Source organism: Dipodomys merriami, unplaced genomic scaffold (genome assembly GCF_024711535.1).
Source record: "Dipodomys merriami isolate MVZ:Mamm:240054 unplaced genomic scaffold, mDipMer1.0.p SCAF_7, whole genome shotgun sequence".
NCBI classification, from domain to species: Eukaryota; Metazoa; Chordata; class Mammalia; order Rodentia; family Heteromyidae; genus Dipodomys; species Dipodomys merriami.
The window spans coordinates 71,680,850-71,693,817 of NW_027206290.1; the positions used below are offsets into that span (position 1 = coordinate 71,680,850).

The following is a 12,968-nucleotide window of genomic DNA, read 5'->3' on the forward strand; positions in this document are numbered from 1 at the left end:
CAGGAGGCTGAGATCTGAGGGTCGCAGTTCAAAGCCAGCCCAGGCAGGAAAGTCCGTGAGACTCTTATCTCCAATTAACCACCAGAAAACCAGAAGTGGCACACTGTGGCTCAAGTGGTAGAGTGTTGCCTTGAGCTGAAGAACTGAGGGACAGTGTCCAGGCCTAGAATTCAAGCCCCATGACTAACCCTCCCACCCCAGCCCCCGCCAAAAAAAAAAAGTATCTGATGGGTGTTCATTTAATAATTACTGATTCAATAACTTTCTGTATTAGACAGTATACTAAGCACCTGGAACTCAGCAGTGAACAAACCTAGGCATAATCTTCTTCCTAAATATGGTCTAAGTATTAATTACCTATTGCATAAATAAGCATGTATGTTATAATTGTGTCAGGGAATGGCTGCTATGATCCCTCATAGCAGTAATTATTGAACTAAGAAGGAAGGGTGGGAAGTTAAGGAAGAGAAGAAGGTTGGGAGGGGGAAAAGTGCTCCCTGTAATAGCTCCACATATGCAAATAGGCCTAGAGATGAGGACAGCATGTCTGAGTTGCTGAGGGAGGTAAGATGACTCAGGGTGGGGGAGTGGGAGGGCATGACAGAGGTCAGATTACCCAGGACCTTTGTAGGCCGTGTTGAGGCTTTTAGACTTTAATCCTAATTAAATGCAAAAATCACTGATGGGGTTTTAAATGGGGAGAACAGCAATACTAGAAAAAGTAGGTGGGTCTGGGCTACCTGAAATAAAATCAGCAGCTTTTGGGGGTTGGGTTTGATGTGAAGATAAAAGAGAAAAGTGTCAGGGTGGACTTGTCTGGATAGATGGTAGTACATTGATAGAGGACCTGACATTGGAGGGAAAAGATAACAAGGCTTGTTTCAGACACACTGAATTTGAGATCCTGTCAGGATTGGGCATACAGTTGTCTAAAATTTCTAGAAATCTACCTTTCTAAATCATATGTGAAAGACTATAACTAGAGAAGGGGGAGGAGGGCATGAATGAGATCAGTTAGGGGCAAGTGGTAATAGTGGTGACTCAGAGTTGAAATCTGAGAAACATCAACATCTATAGAAAATGAACAGTCAGAGATAGCAGAAAATGACTGATAGTTCATGGTCACAGAAGCTAAGAGAAGAGTTAACTCAAAAAAGGAGACAGCAGTCAAGAGAGAAGAAAAAATCTGGTAATTTAAGTTTCTTTTTTGTTTTGGTTAGTGTAGGGCTTGAACTCAGAGCCTGAGTGCTGTACCTGAGCTATTTTGCTCAACGTTAGCACTTTGAGCCACAGCTCCATTTCTGTTTTTTTAGTGGTTGATTAGAGATTAAGAGTCTCATGGGGACTTTTCTACCAAGAGCTGGCTTTGGATATGATCCTCAGATCTGAGCCTCCTGAGTAGCTAGGATTACAGGCATGAGCCACCAGTGTTGGCTTTAATGTTTCTTTCTTTTTTTTTGTCAGTTGTGGAACTTAAACTTGGGCCTGGGCGCTGTCCCTCAGCTCTTCAGCTCGAGGCTAGTGCTCTACCACTTGAACCACAAGGCCCACTTCTGGCTTTTTCTTTTTTTTTTTTTTTTGTCAGTCGTGGGGCTTGAACTCTGGGCCTGGGCGCTGTCCCTCAGCTCTTCAGCTCAAGGCGAGCGCTCTACCACTTGAGCTACAGCGCCACTTCCGGTTTTCTGGTGGCTTATTGGAGATAGGAGTCTCACAGTCTCTCCTGCTCCGGCTGGCTTTGAACCGCGATCCTCAGATCTCAGCCTCCTGAGTATCTAGGATTACAGGCGTGAGCCACCATCGCCCGGCAGTTCTGGCTTTTTCTGTTTATGTGGTGCTGAGGAATTGAACCCAGGGCCTCATGCATGTGAGGCAAGCACTCTACCACTAAGCCACCTTCTCAGCCCCTTTAATGTTTCTTAAAGTCAGGAAAAATAGGAATAGAGGCACAAGTGGAGGCATTAGCCTTAGACTTGAGGAGGGGCAGCTCATAGTAGCAACAAAGAAGGCTATTAGTAACTTTTAAGTCTTGGTAGTAAGAAATAGAGAGAGTTCTATTTCTCTGTGAATATGTCAGTGCCTTTATCAAAGGCGAGTGGAAAAAGTAGGAGTTAAAAGTTCAAAAAGAGTACATGGAAGTCAGGTGGGCACCGGTGGCTCATGCCTGAAATCCAGCTACTCAGGAGGCTGAGATCTAAGGATCCAAGTTTGAAGCCAGCCCAGGGAGAAAAGTCCACTCTTATCACCAATAAAACTACTCAAGAAAAAAAAAAGCTGGAAGTGGCTCTGTGGCACACATGGTAGAGCACTAGCCTTGCACACAAAGATGCTCAGGGACAGTGCCCAGGTCCTGAGTTCAAGTCCCCAGACTTGCAAAAAAAAAAAAAAAAGAGTACAGGGAGCTGGTTGGTTCAGTTGAAGTGGCTGAGATCTGATATCACAGTTTGGGCAAGAAAGACTACAGGACTTACCTTCAATTAACCACCCCCAAACTGGAAGTGAAGCTATAGCTCAAATGGTAGAGCTTGAGCTCAGGGGCAGAGCCCAAGCCCTAATTTCAACCTCCTGGACAGGTACATACACACAAAAATAAGTGAATAAAATAGAGTACAGACATTAAGTATGATGGTGAACATCTGTAATCCTAGCACATGGGAGGCTGAGGCAGGAGGATCACAAATTTAAGGCCATTATGAATAATATAACAAGACTCCATCCTCTCAAAAACAGGAAAAAAAATAGAGGTTAGGAAAAAATCTTTTTCACAGGAAAAGATAGCTGAGCTATATCAGGATCTATGTGAAGTAGGTGATCATGAACTCAGACTGATCAAGCTGCTATGTTACTATGTTCTTTTCAGCAGTGTTCATTGCCCTTCTGAACAAAGAAAGCATATAGTTAAATGAACTGACACATAAATGAAAAACCCAATAAATAGCAAAAAATCAAGTAACCAGCCAAGGTTAAGGAATAGAGCAAACATGAAGAACAAAGTGCTCTGCTGTTGCTATGATGAAAACCCTATTCCTCCATTTGACCTGCAAAGAGTAGCCACATCCCACTGCTAACCTTTAGAAGAGCTGGAGGCTGAAGCAGGTCGAGAGGATCGTTTACGATGTCCATTTTCCACACTTTCAGAAGCCACAGTTGGCTCTTCTGTTCGGGAGTTTCTTCGGCTTGGGGTTTTAGATTTTTCAACTATCTCTTTTGGCTCACTGCTGAAAAAAAGGAAACAAAGTTTCTAAGGAGCCAAGGGAGTCAAATCACATAAAAAAGTACTTATTTATATTTTTAAATTTACTTTATTTCAAAGGTGATATACGGAGGGAGGTAATGAGTCAGGTAATAAGTACATTTCCTTTGTACACTGACTTCCCTTCACTCACTTTCTCCCTGTCCCTCCCGTCTCCACCTACAAGTTCTATAGTTCACTTTCTCTCTCTCTCTTTTTTTTTTTCTTATGTGGTGCTGAGGAATCGAACCCAGGGCCTCTGGCATGCAAGGCAAGCGCTCTACCACTGAACCACCTTCCCAGCCCCTATAGTTCACTTTCATTAGTGTCTAGTGAACTCTACCTGCTCTACTTTTTCACCCTTTTTTCTTTCTGTAAAAAAGTGCTTTTTAGATAGAATTTCATTAATAAAGTAGGAGATTAAAGCCGGGCACTGGTGGCTCACACTTTTAATCTAAATTCTAAATAAAGCATAATGCTGAAGAGTTTACTGGAAAACAGGAACATAAAGAAGTTCTAACAATTACCATTACAAAATTGCCACTGACCCCTCCCCCCAAAATTGCCACTGATTTTCCTGAGGTAATCATTTTCCCTTCAAAAAATTAAAAAAAGCTGGGTGCCGGTGGCTCATACCTATTATCTTAGCTACTCAGGAGACTGAGATCTGAGGATCCAGGTTCAAAGCCAGCAGGGCAGAAAAGTCTATGAGACTCTTAACTCCAATTAATCTCTAGAAAACTATAGGTGGTGCTGTGGCTCAAAGTGGGAGAGAACTATCCTTGAGCACAAAAGCTCAGGGACTGTGCCCAGGTCTTGAATTCAAGCCCTATGACTGACAAAAACAAAATTTCCTAAAAATTGGATGTTCTAATTTTTAAAAAGAATAATGAAAAAGCTATTTAAGATGTGTGAAGGGCCAGGTGCTTGTGGCTCACGCCTGTAATCCTAGCTACTCAGGAGGCTGAGATCTGAGGATCACAGTTCAAAGCCAGCCTGGGCAGGAAAGTCCATGAGACTCTTATCTCCAATAATCCACAAGAAAACTGGAAGTGGCGCTGTAGCTCAAGCCATAGAGTGCTCACCTTGATCTGAAGAGCTGAAGGACAGCACTCAGGCCTAGTGTTCAAGACCCACAACCCACAAAAAAAAAAAAAAAAAAAAAAAAAGCGTGAAGGGCTGGGAATGTGGCTTAGCAGTTGAATGCTTGCCTAGTATACATAAAGCCCTGGGTTCTATTCCTCAATACCACATAACCAGAAAAAACCAGAAGTGGCACTGTGGCTCAGGTGGTGGCATGCTAGCCTTGAACATAGAGAGGCTCAAGGACAGTGCCCAGGTCCTGAATTCAAGCTCCAAAACCAGCAAAAAAAAGTGTGAAGATTGCTACTAATTCAAAATAGTATCTAGAATTATGAATATATGTTATCATTTACTACGAGCCTAGGACAATTAGTTATAAGTCATTTTATGGGAATATATTTATAATATTCAGTGATCCTTTCTCCTTCCCTTTTCCTTTTCATTCTTCCCTTCCCTTCTCCCTTTCCCCCCTCTCTTTTCTTTCTCTTCTGCTGGTACTGAGGCTTAAACTCAGGGGTCTTATGTTTGTTCAGCTTGCTCATGCGCTGGCACTTGAGCCATGCCTCCAGCCCAGCTTTTCCTGGTAAACTGGAGATAGATTTTTTTTTTTTTTTTTTTTTTTTTGGTCTATCATGGGGCTTGAACTCTAGGCTTAGGCACTGTCCCTGTGCTCTCTAGCTCAAGGCTAGTGCTATACTGCTTGAGCCACACTGCAACCTCCGGTTTTCTAGTGGTTTATTGGAGGTAAGAGTTTCACAGGCTTTCCTGCCTGGGCGGGCTTTGAACTGAGATCCTCGGATCTCAGCCTCCTGAGTAGCTAGGATTACAGGTGTGAGCCACCGGCTGAAGATAGATTCTTTAGTACTTCTTTGCCCATGTTGGCTTTGAGCTCAGGGCCTTCTACTTACTAGGCAGGGCAGGCACTCTATTACATAAGCCTCACTTCCAGCCTTTTTTTCTTTCTTTCTTTTTTAAGTAGAGTTTTGTGTTTTTGTCCAGGTCTAGCTTCAGACTGAGACCTTCCTAGGCAAGTGCTCTAAATGGGAGCTATATCCCCAGTCCTTCCCCAGTCCTGGAGATATTTTTGACTCTCATGATTTGGAGGGATGTTGTTGACATTTTTATTATTTTTTATTTTTTGGTCAGTTGTGGGGTTGAATTCTGGGCCTGGGCGCTGTCCCTCAGCTCTTCAGCTCAAGGCTAGTGTTCTACCACTTGAGCCACAGTGCTACTTCTGGTTTGATGGTGGTTTATTGGAGATAAGTCTCACAGATTTTCCTGCTTTGGCTGTCTCTGAACTGTGATCCTCAGATTTCAGCCTCCTGAGTAGCTAGGATTACAGGCGTGAGCCTGGTAGACTTTTTCTTTCTTTCTTTCTTTTTTTTGTGGTCAGGAGCCTGAACTCTGGGCCTGGGCACTATCTCTCAGCTTTTCAGCTCAAGGATAGTGCTCTACTACTTGAGCCACAGCACCACTTCCAGATTTTTCTGCTTATATGGTGCTGAGGAATCGAACCCAGGGCCTCATGAATGCAAGGCAAGCACTCTACCACTGAGACACCTTCCTAGCCCCAAGACTTCTTCTTTTTAATGGTACTGAGGCTTGAAGTCAAGACCTCTTGCCTGCTAGCCAGGTGCTCCATCACTTGACACCCTCTTCCACCAAAGCCTTTCTAGTTTTTATTTTTCTAGTAGTTTCTAGTTTTTTGCTCATGTGAATCTGGACCACCAAAGAAGGATCTGATCCTTCTATTTTTCTATTTATGATTGCTGCATAGCTGGGAAGACAGAAGTGCATTATCATATCCAGCTTTTTACTGGTAGAGATGAGGGTCTCATGAACTTTTTGCCTGGGCTGGCCTCAAACTGTGATTCTTCCAATCCTAGCCACCAAAGTAGCTAGGATTATAGGTATGAGATCATATCAGCTGTTACTGTTATCCTTTTTTTTTTTTTTTTTGCTCATGGGGCTTGAACTCTGGCCCTGGGCGCTATTCTTCAGCTCTTCAGCGCAAGGCTAGTGCGCTACCACTTGAGCCACAGCACCACTTCCAGCCTTTTCTGTTTATGTGGTGCTGAGCAATCGAACCCAGGGCCTCATGCATATGAGGCAAGCACTCTACCACTGAGCCACCTTCCCAGCCTATCTTTCTCTTTCTCTTTTTTTTTTTTTTAACTGGCATCTTTTGAGTAGAGGCCAGGTATGCAGCTAAACATCCTATAATGAATAAGACAGCCCCTCACAACAAAGAATCTGATTAAGAGTTAATAAAGCTTAGTGAGGCTGGGCACCAATAACTCATGCTTATATCCTAGCTACTTAGGAGGCTGAGATCTGAGGATCATGGTTCAAAGCCAACCCAGGCAGGAAAGTCCTTGAGACTCTTATCTCCAATCAAGCACCAGAAAATGTAGAGCTATGGCTCAGTGTTAAAGCACTAGCCTTGAGCACAAGAGCTCAGGAACAGTGCCAGGCCCAGAGTTCAAACCCCCGCAGCCAAAAATAAATAAATAAATAAGTAAATAAATAAATAAATAAGGTGAGTAAGGTTAAGAAACTACAGTGTAATCCTTGGCTTTGGGAAAAATTCCATTTCTAAACAAATAAATCCATCTTTTTATAGAGTTCTAAACCCACACAGGAATTTCATAATGCTTTGTCTACATTAGTGAAAACAGAAGACATGCCAGGAGCTGTTGGCTTATGCCGGTAATCCTAGCTACTCAGGAAGCTGAGATCTGAGAATCTTGGTGAGATTCTTCTTTTTTTTTTGGGTCCAGTCGTGGGGCCTGAACTTGAACTCTGGGCCTGGGCGCTGTCCCTCAGCTCTTCAGCTCAAGGCTAGTGCTCTACCACTTGAGCCACAGCGCCACTTCCGGCTTTTTTCTTATGTAGTGCTGAGGAATCGAACCCAGGGCCTCGAGCATGCAAGGCAAGTGCTCTACCACTGAGCCACCTTCCCAGCCCTCCATGAGATTCTTATCTCCAATTAACCACCAGAAAACTGAAGTGGCACTGTGGTTTAAGTGGTAAAGCACCAGCCTTGAGTTGAAGAGCTGAGGGACAGCACCCAGGCCCAGAGTTCAAGCCCCATGACCGACAGGAAAAAATAAAAAAGAAGACATGAGCCCAGCACCGGTGGCTCATGCCTATAATCCTAGTTACTCAGGAGGCTGAGATCTGAGGATCATGGTTTGAAGCCAGCCTAGGCAGAAAAGTTCTGAGACTCTCTTCTCCAATAAACTACCCAGGGAAATAAAAAGCCAGAGGTGGCACTGTGGCTCAAGTGGTAGAGTGCTAACCTTGAGTACAAAGAGGCTCATGGATAGCACACAGGCCGAGTTCAAGCCTCATGACCAGCAAAAAAAAAAAAAGACATGAAAATGCCTAAGAGCAACAGATTACAGGGCTGGAAGTGTGGCTCAAATGGCAGCTTAAGATGCCAAGTTAAAACTCCAGTACTACCAAAAAGAGAGAAAAAAAGAAGAAAAAGAAAAAAAGCCAGTACTACGAATTCATGCTTATAATCCTAGTTACCAAGAAGGCTGAGATATGAGGATCATGGTTCAAAGGAAAGTCCATAGGCCTTTTATCTCCAATTAACTAGCAAAAAGCCCAAAGTAGAACTGTGGCTCAAGTGGTAGAGTACTAGCCTTGAGCACAAAAGCTCAGGTACAGTGTTTAGGTCCTGAGTTCAAGCCCCAGCACCAGCATAAAAAACAAAAAAAAAAGCCAATCATAAGTAAATTATGAAATATCCATATTCAGTCATAAAATGTAATGTTATAGAAGAAACTTCATTAAAATTTTTTTTTTTTGTCGGTCGTGGGGCTTGAACTCTGGGCCTGGGTGCTGTCCCTCAGCTCTTCAGCTCAAGGCGAGCGCTCTACCACTTGAGCTACAGCGGCCACTTCCTAAAAAATTTTTTTTGTATGTGCCAGTACTAGGAGTTTTAACTCAGGGCCTGATACTTTCTCAGCTTTTTTGCTCCTATCTCTTTTCTCACTACTACTTAAGCCTCTAGTTCTGGTTTTTTTTGCTTGCCTTTTTTTTTTTTCCTGGTTAAAATGAGTCTCACAGGTCCTGTGGCTCAAGCGGTAGAGCACTCGCCTTGAGCTGAAGAGCTGAGGGATAGCGCCCAAGCCCAGAGTTCAAGCCCCATGACGGACAAAAAAAAAGTAATATTTTGGGGCTGGGAAGGTGGCTCAGTGGTAGAGCGCTTGCCTTGCATGCCTGAGGCCCTGGGTTCGATTCCTCAGCACCACATAAGCAAAAAGAAAAAAGCCGGAAGTGGTACTGTGGCTCAAGAGGTAGAGTGCTAGCCTTGAGCTGAAGAGGTGAGGGACAGCGCCCAGGCCCAGAGTTCAGGCCCCACAACCGGATCCAAAAAAAAAAAAAATGAGTCTCACAGACTTTCCTGGCCAGGCTGGCTGTGAACTTTGATCCACAAGACCACAGCCTCCTGAGTAGCTAGGAGTATAGGTGTGATCCACCAGTGCCTGGCTTGGAAAATTATTTTATAATATAAACAGTTCATGATCCAGTATTAGGTGAGAAAAAGTTATTAACATTATGAATAATATGATCTAATTTTCATAATAATATATAGCCATATATGCATGTTACCACATGGAAAAGAATGTCACATTTACCACAGTATCTCTATCTGTATGCATCTTAGTCTAGGAAGAACTCTGGAAGGGGATAAACTAAAATATATTCAGTAAATATTGCTGAAATGTAGGAGAATATATTTCTTTGATAAACTTCAATGAACTTTGCTTTGATAAACCTTTTTATTGGTTTCATGGTTCAAAACTTGTATATTAAAGTCATCAGAAAAAAAAGCTGATTAATGTAGGTCAAGTGGTAGAGTACTTGCCCAACATACTCAAGTCCCTTGGTTCAATCTCCAATATCATAAGCAAAACAGGACAAAAGAAATAATAATGCAAGAAAACAAAAGTGATCAAAGATTTCCCTTTCTGGGAAGTATCCCAGGCTTTACTACCCAATGGAGTTATATCTTCTGACTTTTGAGTTTCAGTGCATATATGGTATTCTAGAACACCTATCAGACTGTACAGACTGTTCTATTTTAATGCCTCTAACCTTCCACTGAATTTTGAGCTCCTTACAAACATAAATCATGGTTTGAATATGAAGCCACTGTTCATTCCTGCTAGAAGATCCTTTGCTAGTAGCAATATGGAATTATAGAATTGAGCCACACTATTCACTACATGAGCAGTTTAATGCTTTATGTGAAACAGCTACCCCATACCCAATCACAGCCAAGCAAGTCAAAGAGAGGCCAGACCAGAGCAACAGAAGAATTACAAGTCAAGGGGATTAGCACCTTCTTTTAGGGGCTGTAAGGATGCTTTTCTGGCTGGGATCCCAGACAATGATCAAAGATTCTGAGGAAGAAAGAATCCTAGTAAAGGGCCTCTTTTTTTTCCTGACAAAACAAAGCTACATGTTTATACTGTCAATGCTCATACAGCCCTGGAAACAGATACCTATAAGGTATTTTTATTTTTAGTAGCTCCTTTCTCTAGACAAATATTTGATAGTTATTTGAGAAACAAATAAATTCCAACATCAGATCAATTCAAATAAAAACAGAGAGGCAGAGTGTTACTGTAAGAATAGCAATGAATTTGGAATGAGATGACCAGGAGTCAAATCAGAGATGTACATTTAATAGCCCCCAAATTCTCACAATCCCCATCTTAAATCCCCATCAAGCCCCGGGACTGGCAAAAAAAAAAAAAAAAAAAAAAAAAGACTGAGAAAACAGATGCCCCTCAAAGAGGCATACACCATGGTTAAGTGAAATGATCATCTTACCTTTGTCCAGAAGCTATGGCCACATTTGCCTCAAGTTCTGTAAAAAAAAAAAATGCAAAGGACAAAATGAGATGTGGAAGCTGCTGGTGTATATGCCCATAGGGAAAAAATGGATGACTACAAAAATCCTGAATACCTTATTTAGTCTAATAGTTCTGTATGCCCAGCAGGATTTTCACCCTAGATGGTATGGAGATAAAATTGGCATTGACCCAACTTGGTTTGCTGGGGACATAAGATATTTATTTGGTCTATTTTTATTCTTATTTCACACTGTGAAATGATCCCATTTGGATCAACAGGACTAAATTCATACTGCTGGTTTATATTTCATCCAGCTACCACTAGGTTAGTAAAATAAGCCTCTTCCTTTCATGTAGAGAGATTGTTTTCATTCTGAAAATATCTCTACCCTTCTGTATTTTTTTTTAAAAAACCCAGCAATGTTTTTTTTTCTTTTTTCTTTCTTTCTTTTTTTTTGTGCTGATACTGGTGCTTGAATTCAGAGTCAGTGCAGTTACTTAGCTTTTTCACTCACGCCTGACACTCTACCACTTGACCTATAGATTCATTTCTGGCATTTTTGGTGGTTAATTCCTGTTTGGGCTGCTTCAAATCAGGATCCTCATGTCTTTTAGCCTCCTGGAGAAGCTAGTTACTACTGGCATGAACTAGCTTAAAGGCAACAATCTTGAAACATATATTAAACATTTATTAAGGATGCATTTTTCTCTCAACAACTGCACTGAGTTTAGAGAACCATGTGCCTTGTTTTGAGATTCTTCCCACAGACATTATGATGTTCCCTTTACCTTCAACCTCTCAGCAATGTCCCACCTCCCCTCCCCTCCAAGAAAAGACATTCTCAGTAATTTGTCTAGCAGAGTTTTGCATCAATATGTACTTCTCTACAGCACTAGTGTTAAAACATCTGTCCTTGGGGCTGGGAATGTGGCTTAGTGGTAGAGTGCTTGCCTAGCATGCATGAAGCCCTGGGTTTGATTCCTCAGTACCACATAAACAGAAAAAGCCAGAAGTGGCACTGTGGCTCAAATGGTAGAGTGCTAGTCTGGAGCAGAAGAAGCTCAGGGACAGGGCCCAGGCCCTGACTGAGTTCAAGCCCCAGGACTGGAAAAAATATATATACTCTATTATATGCCTTCGGGTAACTTTCATCATTTTTCTAATACATCAGGTAGTGAGGATCTCTTCTGCTCTGACCTCCCTAAACCCTGAAGCTGTTCCCTCATTTAAGGTATTCAGTACCTCACATTTGGTATAAATATCTAAGGTTCCCTACTTAAGTACACAGAGGCAGTTAAATCAGTTTAAGTCATGGTGCCTGGTTTAAAATAATTTCTTAATAGCCATGTGCTTTTGGACAATTACTTAACCCTTAAGTGTTCAACATCCCATATGAAATATATAGGTAACCATTTACCCATTTCAAAGCTAAAGATATTAAATCAGGGATTGGTGGTGTGGCTCAAGTCATAGATCACCTGCCTAATAAGAACAAGGCATTGAGTTCAAATCCGAGTACCAGATACACACAAAAAAAGATTAAATGAACACAAAAATTTAGTATAATACATGGCAGTCATAATTCATTCTGTTAGTTAGCTATTATTTTTGCTACAATGACCATGTTTATATACTTTCTACATCAGGAGGCTTAATTACTCTACCCTCAAGATGCTGGTGGAAGGGAATCTTTGCTTCTTGTGCTGCTTAGCTCCCCATATTGAGCTCATGAAACCTGGAAAACCCTCTAGGAGAAATAGATGTCAACTCCTTGTGCCTGTATTACCTTGCTAACTCAGCTATCACATACAAGTTTAGGTAATAATAATAAAAAAATAGCTCAAGGGCTGGGAAGGTGGCTCAGCGGTAGAATGCTTGCCTTGCATGCATGAGGCCTTGGGTTCGATTCCTCAGCACCACATAAGCAGAAAAAGCTGGAAGTCGTGCTGTGACTCAAGTGGTAGAGCGCTAATCTTGAGCTGAAGAGCTGGGGGACAGCGCCCAGGCCCAGAGTTCAGGCCCCACGACCAGCAAAAAAAAAAAAAGAAAATAGCTCAAGTCAAAAGAGGTTCTAACCTTAATTAGTTGCTCTTTTGAAATGAAAAAATTGATCATTTTTAGAATCTAACACTATTATTGATAATTCATATAAGTGGAGGAGCTTGAGGGCATGTTAAGATTCATTTAAGCTAAATTTAAAAAAGGAACTGGATGGGCTGGGATGTAGCTCAGTGGCAAAGCGCTTGCCTAGCAAGTGCAACGTCCTGGGTTCGATTTCCAGTACCAAAAAAAAAAACGGAACGGGATTCTTCAGGCAACTACTCTGAGAAGGAAAAATGATCAAAGTAAGGATGATACAGTGATAACAGTAAGATGATAACAGATGAGAAAATTATAATCCTCGCTACTCAGGAGGCTGAGATCTAAGGATCATGGTTCAAAGCTAGTCGGGGCAAGAAAGTCTGTGAGACTCTTATCTCCAATTAACCACCAGAAAACTGGAAGTGCTGCTGTGGCTCAAGTGGTAGAGAGCTAGCCTTGAGCTGAAGAGCTGAGGGACAGTGCCCAGGCCCAGAGTTCAAGACCCGTAACCAACCAAAAAAAAAAAAAAAAAAGAGTTGGTACAGGAAATGTACTTTCCTTTCTAGTTGTCATTTTCTTAGTATAGAGAATTTTATTATGAGATGCCTTTTCTGAATAATTAGCTCCAATCTAACACTCTCCAAAGATCAGTTCTCATGGAGGCAGTTGGTAGCAAGGAAAGACTCTGGGTGCCTGA

General features: G+C 42.0%; 1 protein-coding gene across 9 annotated transcripts in view; it reads right to left on the bottom strand.

Annotated features, from left to right (window-relative positions):
- The window catches only part of Ncoa6 (nuclear receptor coactivator 6), a 95,597-nt gene that overhangs the window by 9,506 nt on the left and 73,123 nt on the right, over nucleotides 1-12,968 (bottom strand). For 7 of the 9 annotated variants that reach the window (XM_070007107.1, XM_070007108.1, XM_070007111.1 and 4 more), the window contains 2 exons: nucleotides 10,166-10,202; nucleotides 3,067-3,215 (listed from right to left, as the gene is read on the bottom strand). In XM_070007107.1, the coding sequence (XP_069863208.1) occupies nucleotides 3,067-3,215; nucleotides 10,166-10,202 (186 nt within the window). The remainder of the gene's footprint in view (nucleotides 1-3,066; nucleotides 3,216-10,165; nucleotides 10,203-12,968) is intronic. The other 2 variants (XM_070007113.1, XM_070007110.1) reach the window with 1 other exon arrangement.